Source organism: Ranitomeya variabilis, chromosome 5 (genome assembly GCF_051348905.1).
Source record: "Ranitomeya variabilis isolate aRanVar5 chromosome 5, aRanVar5.hap1, whole genome shotgun sequence".
NCBI lineage: Eukaryota > Metazoa > Chordata > Amphibia > Anura > Dendrobatidae > Ranitomeya > Ranitomeya variabilis.
Genome location: NC_135236.1, coordinates 102,623,566 through 102,637,171, shown reverse-complemented (window position 1 = coordinate 102,637,171; position 13,606 = coordinate 102,623,566). Strand labels below are relative to the sequence as shown.

Sequence of the window (13,606 nt, the reverse complement as noted above, 5' to 3'; positions counted from 1 at the left end):
CGTCCATCTCCCAAACATTACCAAAAAGGCTACTGTGATTTTTTTTTTTTGAGACTTTATTGATTTCACAAAGTCTGCTGCTTCCGTTTTTATAATGACAATTTGCATTAACAGGGGTATTCCCATCTCCAAGATCTTATCCCAATATGTAGTAGGTGTAATATTTATATTAGCAAATACCTCCAATTAGAAATGTGGAATAGGTTTTCTGACATGCCATGTCTTTGCTCATGTGCAGCCACTGTAGGACCTTAGGTATCCATGGTTACAACCACTAGCAACTAGCTACCTAACTGTCCCTTCATCAGTGGACGTAACCATGGATACCCAAGGCCCTGCAAAGTCTGCACATGAGGAAAGAGCAAATCAGAAAAACTATACTACATTTATAACTGGAAGTATTTGCTAATATCATTATTATTATTACACCTACTACATATTGGGATAGGATCTTGGAGATAGGACTACCCCTTTAATTATGAAGAATACAAAAGATTGCAGCCATTCCTTGCCATGAATATTATAATAATAATAATCTATTTTTATATAGCGCTAACATATTCCGCAGCGCTTTACAGTTTGCAACACATTGTCATCGCTGTCCCCGATGGGGCTCACAATCTAAATTCCCTATCAGTATGTCTTTGGAATGTGGGAGGAAACTGGAGTACCTGAAGGAAACCCACGCAATCACGGGGAGAACATACAAACTCCTTGCAGATGTTGTCCAAGGTGGGATTTGAACCCAGGACCCCAGCGCTGCAAGGCTGCAGTGCTATCCACTGAGCCACCGTGCTGCCATGAATATTACATTAATCACAAAAACTCCATTTACACTGATATTGAGCCCAGCCACAAAATGACCTCCTGCTTACATAAACTCAGTGATCTGCTCATTAATGTAGCTGAGGACAAGGCAGCACAGATCACGGTCTCACTGCCTAAAGAGGTTGTCCACTACTTTATCATTGGTGACCTATCTCAAGGTCATGAAATTACTACGATTCTACTTTAGTAAAAATAGAAACATCAGACTAAAGAAAGAAAAAAAAAAACACACTAAAAAACAAAAACTTTGTGAAAATCAAAATGTGGGCTAGTAAAGTTTTCAGCCACGACTGTACACAGGTTTCAGAGCCGACTTTTCTATTTTGGCCAAAAAGCTGGCACTGGTGATGTGACAGCATTTGGCTACAATCAGTTCTCTTCTTGGGCCAGTCCAGTCTGCACATTGATGACCCGAGTCACTGTGCCACTCATCAGCAATGCAGGCGGGCACAGACGAACACTACATGCACTGTCCTTGCCAATAAGGGTATGTGCACATGTTACAGATTTGCCTGTGGAATTTTCTCCGCAGATTCTGATTCTCTTGGCAGAAAACGCAGGTAAAAATCACCGCGGATTTGATGCAGATTTTCCATGTGGATTTGTATGCGTTACAAAGAAATATATGCAGCCGCACACTCCGGTCCTGAGTGCCGGCGGCAGTGACGGGTATTGAGGTACGAGACTCGTGTGACTTTCTCACAAGTGTGACCCCGGTCTTAAACGCAAAATCTGTTTAATTTATTTTAAAAAAAAATTGAAAAAAAGAAAAAATGGCGTGGGCTCCCGTGCAATTTTCTGCACCAGAAAGGGAAAGCCAGCGACTAGGGGCCGATGTATATAGCCTAGGAAGGGGTTAATAGCCATGGATCTTCCCAGGATATAACTATCAGCCCGCAGCTGTATATTTAGGCTTTACTGGCTATTAAAATAGGGGGACCCCCCCAAAAAAAAACAACGTGGGTCCCCCTATAATTAATTAATTAATAATGGTCCGATGCAGTCCATTTCATAATGACTGTCCCACAACGATCTCCCCTATAGAACAGTGACATCAGGAGATGTGGCAGCTCTATAGGCCTCCAGTGACACACTGACAGGAGACAATGGCTTCTGCAATGCATCACTGAAGAGTTCAGGCTCTCACTTTACAGCAACGCTGAGAATTTTCTCAAGCAGCGGTGCAGCCAGTGACAGTATAAACTTAACTGTACTCACGGCAGAGGGATACAGTGCGGAATTATATATTCCGTCATTGTATCACCGGAGCCCCTGCAGAGCGGTCACATCTACTGATGTGACAGCTCTCCACGGGAGATCGTCGGGGGACACTCGTTATTATATGGATTACTGAGTATATTGTTGGTTTATTATTTATTATTTTAAGTTTTTTACAGGTGATCGAGGGCTTTGGGGACTAGGTGATTGGTGAGTATATATTGTATGTTGTATGTACTGTATGTGTTTGTTTGTAGCAGGCACAGCCGGATGGGAATAGTCACATCGGACGATGCCTGCCTACATACAGCCCTGCACACGCATGCACACACATATACAGCCCCGCACACACACATACACACACACGTCTTCTCCGCACACACAGTCTCCACCCACACACTCTTCCCCCTTCCAATCTGCAGCATTTCTCGCAGGCACATCAGAAGCAAATCTGCAGATCTTTTTTAAACCTGCGGTTTTGCGGCGAATTGGCCTGACACAATGGAAGTCAATGGGTGCAGAAACGTCGCAGATCTGCACAAAGAATTGACATGCTACGGAAAATAAAACGCTGTGATTCCGCGTGTTTAATTCTGCAGCATGTGCATAACAATTCTCAATTTCACATTGACTAACATTGCTTGTGCACTACAATGCAGATTTGATGCAATTCCGTGCATCCAAAAACGCTGTGCATCAAAATTCGCAACGTGTGCACACAGTCTAAGGCTATGTTGCAGATTTTCTGTACCATTTCAGCCCCCATGAAGTAAAATAGGTTACTTGCATTTTTAAGTAATTATGCAGCGTAAAAAAACTCACCAAAAATTCATCATCGGAAAGTAGCCCAAGAAGGATTAGATTAGTATGTGTTGAAGTTTTAACTTTTTTTTTTTCTGTGTGCAAAATGACTGATCCTCATTGTTTCTCAGCAGGACACCCCCATAAAGACCTGGCCCACGTTTGTGCATGGGCTCAATAACCCAGAGACCCCAACTTGAGCGTTAAGTCAGACGTGCCAAATTTGTTGTTAGAAGGTCTGCTGCATCCAATTATTTGTGCAAGGTGAATAGGACAGTCCCAAAAATATTCTCCATAAATCTGCCAGGTGCGAGTTCACCTGATACCTTAGGAGACTATGAGACGTCAGTAACTTTTTTTAGTACAGATTAAAAAAAAAAAAAAAAGTAAAGACAGACCAATCATAAGTGTTTTGGGTCTGATTTCCACCAGGTTTGGCGAGTGTTACCATCAGAGAGTTTCAGCAATGTTTTCATATGCAAAAAAATAAATACTCATGAAGGTTTCTCGTCCTTCTCCATGCAGTGTCAAAAATGGACAGCACATGGATGGCAGTGGAGTGCCGGCCAATTGTTACACAGACCCATAGAACAGAATTGGAGAGTGTGTGATCACAGGAGCGGGTAAAAATCAGACAAGTCTCCATGCTGACATGTGAACAGCTTCCGAGACTAAGGAAAAAATACAGATATTGCTCGTAAATGAAAAACTAAACATGTGAATGAGTTTAAACTAGAGACGGTCTCCTCACATCACAGTACACCCTGCATGGCAGCAGCTACACAGCGAACACCGGAGCCTGCGCCCAGCGCCTCAACATGATCACCCGTGGCACCCACATTCTGCTGGAGACCACACCGTCATATCTCAAACATGATCTCCGCATGACATCCTTCATTCCATCACAGGCCTCTGATCTGCTCCACACACACACCGTCTCAATATATACGGAGCTGGTGCGCCCTACAGCAGACAGCTGGAGTCTGGGAATTCCAACACTCATTAGTAAATCAGGATTGTTCAAGGCTGTGTATGGGCGCGATACACAGCGGCAGGACAAGGTATTCTTCCAAGTTTCACATCAGAAAACATCTTACGTCAAAAGCTCCATAGACTAAGAATGTACAAGTGTGAGAGTGTATATGCCGAACACAGTATTAAGGTATGTGACACATAGATGAAACCTCTGCGGATGTTTCCGCACCTGTTTTGAGAAATCCGCAGGTAAAAAAGCACTGTGTTTTACCTGCGGATTTAATGCGGTTTTTGTGCGGATTCCACCAGCGGTTTTACATCTGTGGATTCCTATTATGGAGCAGGTGAAAACCGCTGCGGAATCCGCACAAAGAATTGACATGCTGCGGAATAAATAACGCTACGTTTCCGTGCGTTTTTTTCCGCAGCATGTGCACTGTGGATTTTGTTTTCAATAGGTTTACATGGTACTGCAAAGGCATGGAAAACTGCTTCAAATCCGCACCGGTCAATCCACTGCGGATCCGCAGCAAAATCCGCAACGTGTGCACCTTCCATTATACTGGAGCATTATTAGAGTACATTCACCTACAGTAACATAATCACACCCTATTAATATAAATATACACACATAATATAGGGGTGGAACATTACATGCCACATACTGTATATTATGTGTAACATTACATGACACACGTACACTATCACACAGTATATTAGGTTTTATGCCACATACACTAACAGTACAGTACATGTGTGAGCACCACTGCATACACTATATGTGAACACCACCACATACACACATACATACACACATTATCAAACAGTACACTATATGTGAGCAGCACCGCATGCCACCTACACACACAATCATTACACACATGTACACAGTACACTGTGTGAACACCACCACAAAACACCAACACAGCCACACATATATATATATATATATATATATATATATATATATATATATATATATATATATATATATATATATATATATATATATATATATACACACACTCTCACAGTACACTATGTGACCACCCACACACATATACAAAATAGCACATTACAGTTGATGTGTGAGCACCACCACATACACCTACACACATTGAATACACACTCTATCACAAAAGTACACTATGTGAGCAGCACCACTGCATACACTCATAGCCATCACTTACGTACATTATACATATGTACACTATCACACACACATGTATACTATGTGAGCACCACCACATACAGAGCCATCACACACAGTGTGTGTGTGTGTGTGTGTGTATACACACACACACACACACACACACACACACACACACACACACACACACACACACACACACACACATATATACACTATATATGTGAGTAGCACCACATACCACCTACATATTTATATATACACACAGTGTACACTATGTATGAGCACCAACACACACACGCGAGCTGGCTGACTTTCCTCTGCAGGCTGACATTACTGTACACACACAGGAGCTGGCAGGCTTTCCTCTGCAGGCTGACATTACGGTACACACACAGGAGCTGGCAGGCTTTCCTGTGCAGGCTGACATTACTGTACACACACAGGAGCTGGCAGGCTTTCCTCTGCAGGCTGACATTACGGTACACACACACAGGAGCTGGCAGGCTTTCCTGTGCAGGCTGACATTACTGTACACACACAGGAGCTGGCAGACTTTCCTCTGCAGGCTGACATTACTGTACACACACAGGAGCTGGCAGACTTTCCTCTGCAGGCTGACATTACGGTACACACACAGGAGCTGGCAGGCTTTCCTGTGCAGGCTGACATTACGGTACACACACAGGAGCTGGCAGACTTTCCTCTGCAGGCTGACATTACTGTACACACACAGGAGCTGGCAGACTTTCCTGTGCAGGCTGACATTACTGTACACACAGGAGCTGGCAGACTTTCCTCTGCAGGCTGACATTACTGTACACACACAGGAGCTGGCAGACTTTCCTCTGCAGGCTGACATTACTGTACACACACAGGAGCTGGCAGACTTTCCTGTGCAGGCTGACATTACTGTACACACACAGGAGCTGGCAGACTTTCCTCTGCAGGCTGACATTACTGTACACACACAGGAGCTGGCAGACTTTCCTGTGCAGGCTGACATTACGGTACACACACAGGAGCTGGCAGGCTTTCCTGTGCAGGCTGACATTACTGTACACACACAGGAGCTGGCAGGCTTTCCTCTGCAGGCTGACATTACGGTACACACACAGGAGCTGGCAGGCTTTCCTGTGCAGGCTGACATTACGGTACACACACAGGAGCTGGCAGGCTTTCCTGTGCAGGCTGACATTACTGTACACACAGGAGCTGGCAGACTTTCCTCTGCAGGCTGACATTACTGTACACACACAGGAGCTGGCAGACTTTCCTCTGCAGGCTGACATTACTGTACACACACAGGAGCTGGCAGACTTTCCTCTGCAGGCTGACATTACGGTACACACACAGGAGCTGGAAGACTTTCCTGTGCAGGCTGACATTACGGTACACACACAGGAGCTGGCTGAGTTTCCTCTGCAGGCTGACATTACTGTGCGCGCACACAATCACACACAGGAGCTGGCAGACTTTCCTGTGCAGGCTGACATTACTGTACACACACAGGAGCTGGCAGACTTTCCTCTGCAGGCTGACATTACGGTACACACACAGGAGCTGGCAGACTTTCCTGTGCAGGCTGACATTACCGTACACACACAGGAGCTGGCAGACTTTCCTCTGCAGGCTGACATTACTGTACACACACAGGAGCTGGCAGACTTTCCTCTGCAGGCTGACATTACTGTACACACACAGGAGCTGGCAGACTTTCCTGTGCAGGCTGACATTACTGTACACACACAGGAGCTGGCAGACTTTCCTCTGCAGGCTGACATTACGGTACACACACAGGAGCTGGCAGACTTTCCTGTGCAGGCTGACATTACGGTACACACACAGGAGCTGGCAGACTTTCCTGTGCAGGCTGACATTACGGTACACACACAGGAGCTGGCAGACTTTCCTCTGCAGGCTGACATTACTGTACACACAGGAGCTGGCAGACTATCCAGTGCAGGCTGACATTACTGTACACACACAGGAGCTGGCAGACTATCCTGTGCAGGCTGACATTACTGTACACACACAGGAGCTGGCAGACTTTCCTCTGCAGGCTGACATTACTGTACACACACAGGAGCTGGCAGACTTTCCTCTGCAGGCTGACATTACGGTACACACACAGGAGCTGGCAGACTTTCCTGTGCAGGCTGACATTACTGTACACACACAGGAGCTGGCAGACTTTCCTGTGCAGGCTGACATTACTGTACACACACAGGAGCTGGCAGACTTTCCTCTGCAGGCTGACATTACGGTACACACACAGGAGCTGGCAGACTTTCCTCTGCAGGCTGACATTACGGTACACACACAGGAGCTGGCAGACTTTCCTCTGCAGGCTGACATTACTGTACACACACAGGAGCTGGCAGACTTTCCTCTGCAGGCTGACATTACTGTACACACACAGGAGCTGGCAGACTTTCCTCTGCAGGCTGACATTACTGTACACACAGGAGCTGGCAGACTATCCAGTGCAGGCTGACATTACTGTACACACACAGGAGCTGGCAGACTATCCTGTGCAGGCTGACATTACTGTACACACACAGGAGCTGGCAGACTTTCCTCTGCAGGCTGACATTACTGTACACACACAGGAGCTGGCAGACTTTCCTCTGCAGGCTGACATTACGGTACACACACAGGAGCTGGCAGACTTTCCTGTGCAGGCTGACATTACTGTACACACACAGGAGCTGGCAGACTTTCCTGTGCAGGCTGACATTACTGTACACACACAGGAGCTGGCAGACTTTCCTCTGCAGGCTGACATTACTGTACACACACAGGAGCTGGCAGACTTTCCTCTGCAGGCTGACATTACGGTACACACACAGGAGCTGGCAGACTTTCCTGTGCAGGCTGACATTACGGTACACACACAGGAGCTGGCAGACTTTCCTCTGCAGGCTGACATTACTGTACACACACAGGAGCTGGCAGACTTTCCTCTGCAGGCTGACATTACTGTACACACACAGGAGCTGGCAGACTTTCCTCTGCAGGCTGACATTACTGTACACACACAGGAGCTGGCAGACTTTCCTCTGCAGGCTGACATTACTGTACACACACAGGAGCTGGCAGACTTTCCTCTGCAGGCTGACATTACGGTACACACACACAGGAGCTGGCAGACTTTCCTCTGCAGGCTGACATTACTGTACACACACAGGAGCTGGCAGACTTTCCTCTGCAGGCTGACATTACTGTACACACACAGGAGCTGGCAGACTTTCCTCTGCAGGCTGACATTACGGTACACACACAGGAGCTGGCAGACTTTCCTCTGCAGGCTGACATTACTGTACACACACAGGAGCTGGCAGACTATCCAGTGCAGGCTGACATTACTGTACACACACAGGAGCTGGCAGACTTTCCTGTGCAGGCTGACATTACTGTACACACACAGGAGCTGGCAGACTTTCCTCTGCAGGCTGACATTACGGTACACACACAGGAGCTGGCAGACTTTCCTGTGCAGGCTGACATTACTGTACACACACAGGAGCTGGCAGACTTTCCTGTGCAGGCTGACATTACTGTACACACACAGGAGCTGGCAGACTTTCCTCTGCAGGCTGACATTACTGTACACACACAGGAGCTGGCAGACTTTCCTCTGCAGGCTGACATTACGGTACACACACAGGAGCTGGCAGACTTTCCTGTGCAGGCTGACATTACGGTACACACACAGGAGCTGGCAGACTTTCCTCTGCAGGCTGACATTACTGTACACACACAGGAGCTGGCAGACTTTCCTCTGCAGGCTGACATTACTGTACACACACAGGAGCTGGCAGACTTTCCTCTGCAGGCTGACATTACTGTACACACACAGGAGCTGGCAGACTTTCCTCTGCAGGCTGACATTACTGTACACACACAGGAGCTGGCAGACTTTCCTCTGCAGGCTGACATTACGGTACACACACACAGGAGCTGGCAGACTTTCCTCTGCAGGCTGACATTACTGTACACACACAGGAGCTGGCAGACTTTCCTCTGCAGGCTGACATTACTGTACACACACAGGAGCTGGCAGACTTTCCTCTGCAGGCTGACATTACGGTACACACACAGGAGCTGGCAGACTTTCCTGTGCAGGCTGACATTACTGTACACACACACAGGAGCTGGCAGACTTTCCTGTGCAGGCTGACATTACGGTACACACACAGGAGCTGGCAGACTTTCCTCTGCAGGCTGACATTACTGTACACACACAGGAGCTGGCAGACTATCCAGTGCAGGCTGACATTACTGTACACACACAGGAGCTGGCAGACTTTCCTGTGCAGGCTGACATTACTGTACACACACAGGAGCTGGCAGACTTTCCTCTGCAGGCTGACATTACGGTACACACACAGGAGCTGGCAGACTTTCCTCTGCAGGCTGACATTACTGTACACACACAGGAGCTGGCAGACTTTCCTCTGCAGGCTGACATTACTGTACACACACAGGAGCTGGCAGACTATCCAGTGCAGGCTGACATTACTGTACACACACAGGAGCTGGCAGACTTTCCTCTGCAGGCTGACATTACGGTACACACACACGAGCTGGCAGACATTACTGTGTGCACGCACACACACACGTTCCTGCACAGGCTGACATCACTGTGGCCCCACAGTGGGGGCTCAGGACGTCTGGGGTCACCCACCTGTGTGTCGGGTCACCGCCGGGATCACCCTTGTGGCAGGAAGAGCCATTAAGCTCCGGAGCTCTTGTGAGAAGCCCCCGATGCTCCGGCAGACACACCGTGCCCGGCTCGCAGACAATGCAGGATTCCCCCCGGTGCGGAGACCGGTCCGGTCCACACTCCGCAGCCGGAGACTCCGTCACCCACTTCCTACAACTTGGGGGCCACTACTGTCCAGCACCGTGACTGCCACGGAGTCCGCGCGCTCTCGGCACCCACTGCCACCAGGCACACCCGCAGTCGGGTCACCCTATGCCGCAGCCGCTGCAGATCGCTAGCCAGTCTGTTGTTTAACGTTCCATCCGGTCCCGAGTCCCCACAACCTTCGGCTACTTCCGGAAAACTTCCGAAGCGACTTCGCTACTATCAAAAAGCGAGAGGCGATTCTGCATCCAGCAGACCCCGCCCACCTCTTCCGTGACGTAAGAAGGCGGGAAACCAGGAACCAGGCTCTATGGTGAAGGAGAAATGTGTCAGTCACAGTTAGCCCCGCCCTTTCCCCGCCCTGTGACTTTATACCACGCCCACTATCTATGAGGCAGCGTTTCTGCTGTGTGACGTGGGTTCTGTTCACACTCTATTTTGTTTGCTGTTTTCTTAGCAGAAACCGAGTGAAAACTCCAAGATTCTGAGGAGTATTCAGGCTATGTGCACACAACATCGAGAAAACGGCTGCGGCTTCACCTGGCTGGAGCGTCATGGCGGCTGCGCAGACACCTGAGAGACCCATGTGCATATACACTACTAGATGGTGGCCCGATTCTAACGCATCGGGTATTCTAGAATATGCATGTCTACGTAGTATATAGCACAGCCACGTAGTATATTACCAGTGACGTAGTATATTGCCCAGTGACATAGTATACAGCACAGAGCCATGCAGTATATTGCCCAGCTATGTAGTATATTGCCCAGTCATATATATAGCCCAGCTACGTAGTATATTGCCGAGCCACGTAGTATATTGCCCAGCTATGTAGTATATTGCCCAGTCATATATATAGCCCAGCTACGTAGTATATTGCCCAGCCACGTATATTGGCCAGCCACGTAGTATATTGCCCAGTGACGTAGTATACAGCACAGAGCCACGTAGTATATTGCCCAGTGACGTAGTATATAGCCCAGCCACATAGTATATTGCCAAGCCACGTAGTATATTGCCCAGTGACATAGTATATTGCCCAGTGACATAGTATACAGCACAGAGCCATGCAGTATATTGCCCAGCTATGTAGTATATTGCCCAGTGATGTATATTGCCCAGCTACGTAGTATATTGCCGAGCCACGTAGTATATTGCCCAGCGACGTAGTATATTGCCCAGCCACGTAGTATATTGCCCAGTGACGTAGTATATTGCCCAGCCACGTAGTATATTGCCGAGCCACGTAGTATATTGCCCAGTGACGTAGTATATTGCCCAGCGACGTAGTATATTGCCCAGCCACGTAGTATATTGCCGAGCCACGTAGTATATTGCCCAGCCACGTATATTGGCCAGCCACGTAGTATATTGCCCAGTGACATAGTATATTGCCCAGTGACGTAGTATACAGCACAGAGCCACGTAGTATATTGCCCAGTGACGTAGTATATAGCCCAGCCACATAGTATATTGCCCAGCCACGTAGTATATTGCCGAGCCACGTAGTATATTGCCCAGTGACATAGTATATTGCCCAGTGACGTAGTATACAGCACAGAGCCACGTAGTATATTGCCCAGTGACGTAGTATATAGCCCAGCCATGTAGTATATTGCCCAGCCATGTAGTATATTGCCCAGTGACGTAGTATATAGCCCAGCCATGTAGTATATTGCCCAGCCATGTAGTATATTGCCCAGCGACGTAGTATATTGCCCAGTGATGTAGTATACAGCACAGAGCCACGCAGTATATTGCACAGCGATGTAGTATACAGCACAGAGCCACGTAGTATATTGCCCAGCCACATAATATATTGCCTAGCCACGTATGTCACAGGTTAAAAAATAAAAAATAAACATACTCACCTTCCGATCTGAGGGCCCCTTGTAGTTCTAACATACTCACCATACTTGTAGTTCTGTCGCCTGTGCGAGGTACAGGCGGCAGCTTCCGGTCCCAGCCTGCTCGCGCTGGCGCGCAGGGCCTGTGTCACGGCAGGTCCTTCCACCAGACCATCCGTGCCAACGGAAGGTGGCGGTTGCATCGCGAGGAGCGGGAAAAGCGGCGTAGGTGAGTATATAATCATTTTTTATTTTTTTTTATCATTTTTAACATTAGATGTTTTTACTATTGGCGCTGCATAGGCTGCGTCAATAGTAAAAAACTTGGTTACACAGGGTTAGTAGCAGCGGTAACGGAGTGCGTTACCCGTGGCATAACGCGGTCCGTTACCGCCGACATTAACCCTGTGTGAGCGGTGAGCGGAGGGGTGTGTGCGGGCGCCGGGCAGTGAGTGCGGGGAGTAAGGAGCGGCCATTTTCTTCCGGACTGTGCGCGTCGCTGATTGGTCGCGGCAGCCATGACAGGCAGCTGGCGAGACCAATCAGCGAACGAATAACTGTTACAGACAGAAGGACAGACGGAAGTGACCCTTAGACAATTATATAGTAGATAGCTAGCTCACCCGCCCGGCCACACTTTTCAAGACTTTTTTTTAGACTAAACGCTTTAAATCATTTTCCAAATTTCAAAACTCTTCAAAAAAATGTTGTTTTTCCATCCAATTTCTTCTCTGAAAACCCAGAAAAAAGACTCTGCCTGCACATGGCTATAGGGCTTGTTCACAGGGTGCAGAAATGTGTGCTGCTAATACTTAACCCCCTATGGACCGAGCCTCTTTGTAGGTTAATGGCCGAGCCTCATTTTGTAATTCTGACCATGGACAGTTTATGAGGTAATTACTCTGAGACGCTTCACCGGTTCCCACTGATTATGGGATATGTTTGTGACATTGTATTTTATGATAGTGGTAAAATCTCTTCCGTGTGACTTGCGTTTATTTGACACCAGGATTGTGTCACATTTTATACCATTGGACAGTGAAGAAAAAATAATTACATTTTTACCTCAAAAGTTTTGTTTTAGCCCCAGATTTTACATTTTCACACAGGGAAATGGGTAAAAATGGCACCAATGTTCATCATACAATTTCTGCTTAACCCGTTAACGACCAGAGGTATTTTTCATTTTTTGCTCCACTTTTTCACAGAGCCATGACTTTTTTATGTTTTGGTCAAAATGGCCATGTGGTGGCTTGTTTTTTGCGGTCTGAGATGTACTTTTGATCAACACCATTGGTTTTAACATATTGTGCCCTGGAAAACAGGAAAAACATTCCAAGTGCCGTGAAGTTGCAAAAGAGTGCAATCCCACAGTTGTTGTTTTTTTTTACCATGTTCACTAAATGCCAAAATTGACCTACTATTATGGTTCTCTAGGTCATTTCGAGTTCATAGAAAGGCAGGAAATGGCGCAGTCTTTTGGAGCGCTACGGCAAAAGGAAATAATGATAAATATAAATGGTTGAAGGCACAAACCTTTATTAAACCCCTTTGCACTCCACAATGCGTTTCGATAGCGGCACGCTGTCTTCCTCAGGCGGTTACAAACAACACGAGGATATGACATATTTAAGGGAAAATTGCACCAATAAAAAAAACAGTAGACAAGGTTTACCCAAAAAGCAGTATCATCTATTGGTAACAAATACCTCTCAATTAAATTACCACGTAAAACCCATTAGTCAAATTATAGAATAAAAGTCAGAGAGTATGAAAATCTTATACATTTTATTATTAAAAATAATTAAAATTAAAACAATACAGAATAACACAATAAGCAGGAACGAAGAAGGGCGAAACGTGCGTTGAGGCGGCAGGTTGGGGTCCACAGCTCTTAATTCATGTAAGTTATA

The 13,606-nt window shown here is 47.0% G+C and overlaps 1 protein-coding gene across 2 annotated transcripts in view; it reads right to left on the bottom strand.

The window, feature by feature from the left end:
• The window catches only part of GMCL1 (germ cell-less 1, spermatogenesis associated), a 158,174-nt gene extending 148,040 nt beyond the window's left edge, over positions 1-10,134 (bottom strand). Inside the window, exon 1 of one of the 2 annotated variants that reach the window (XM_077263077.1) lies at positions 9,663-10,134. In XM_077263077.1, the coding sequence (XP_077119192.1) occupies positions 9,663-9,711 (49 nt within the window). In that variant the 5' untranslated portion in view covers positions 9,712-10,134. The remainder of the gene's footprint in view (positions 1-9,662) is intronic. The other variant, XM_077263078.1, reaches the window with a different exon arrangement.
• Between the last annotated feature and the right edge of the window lie 3,472 nt (positions 10,135-13,606).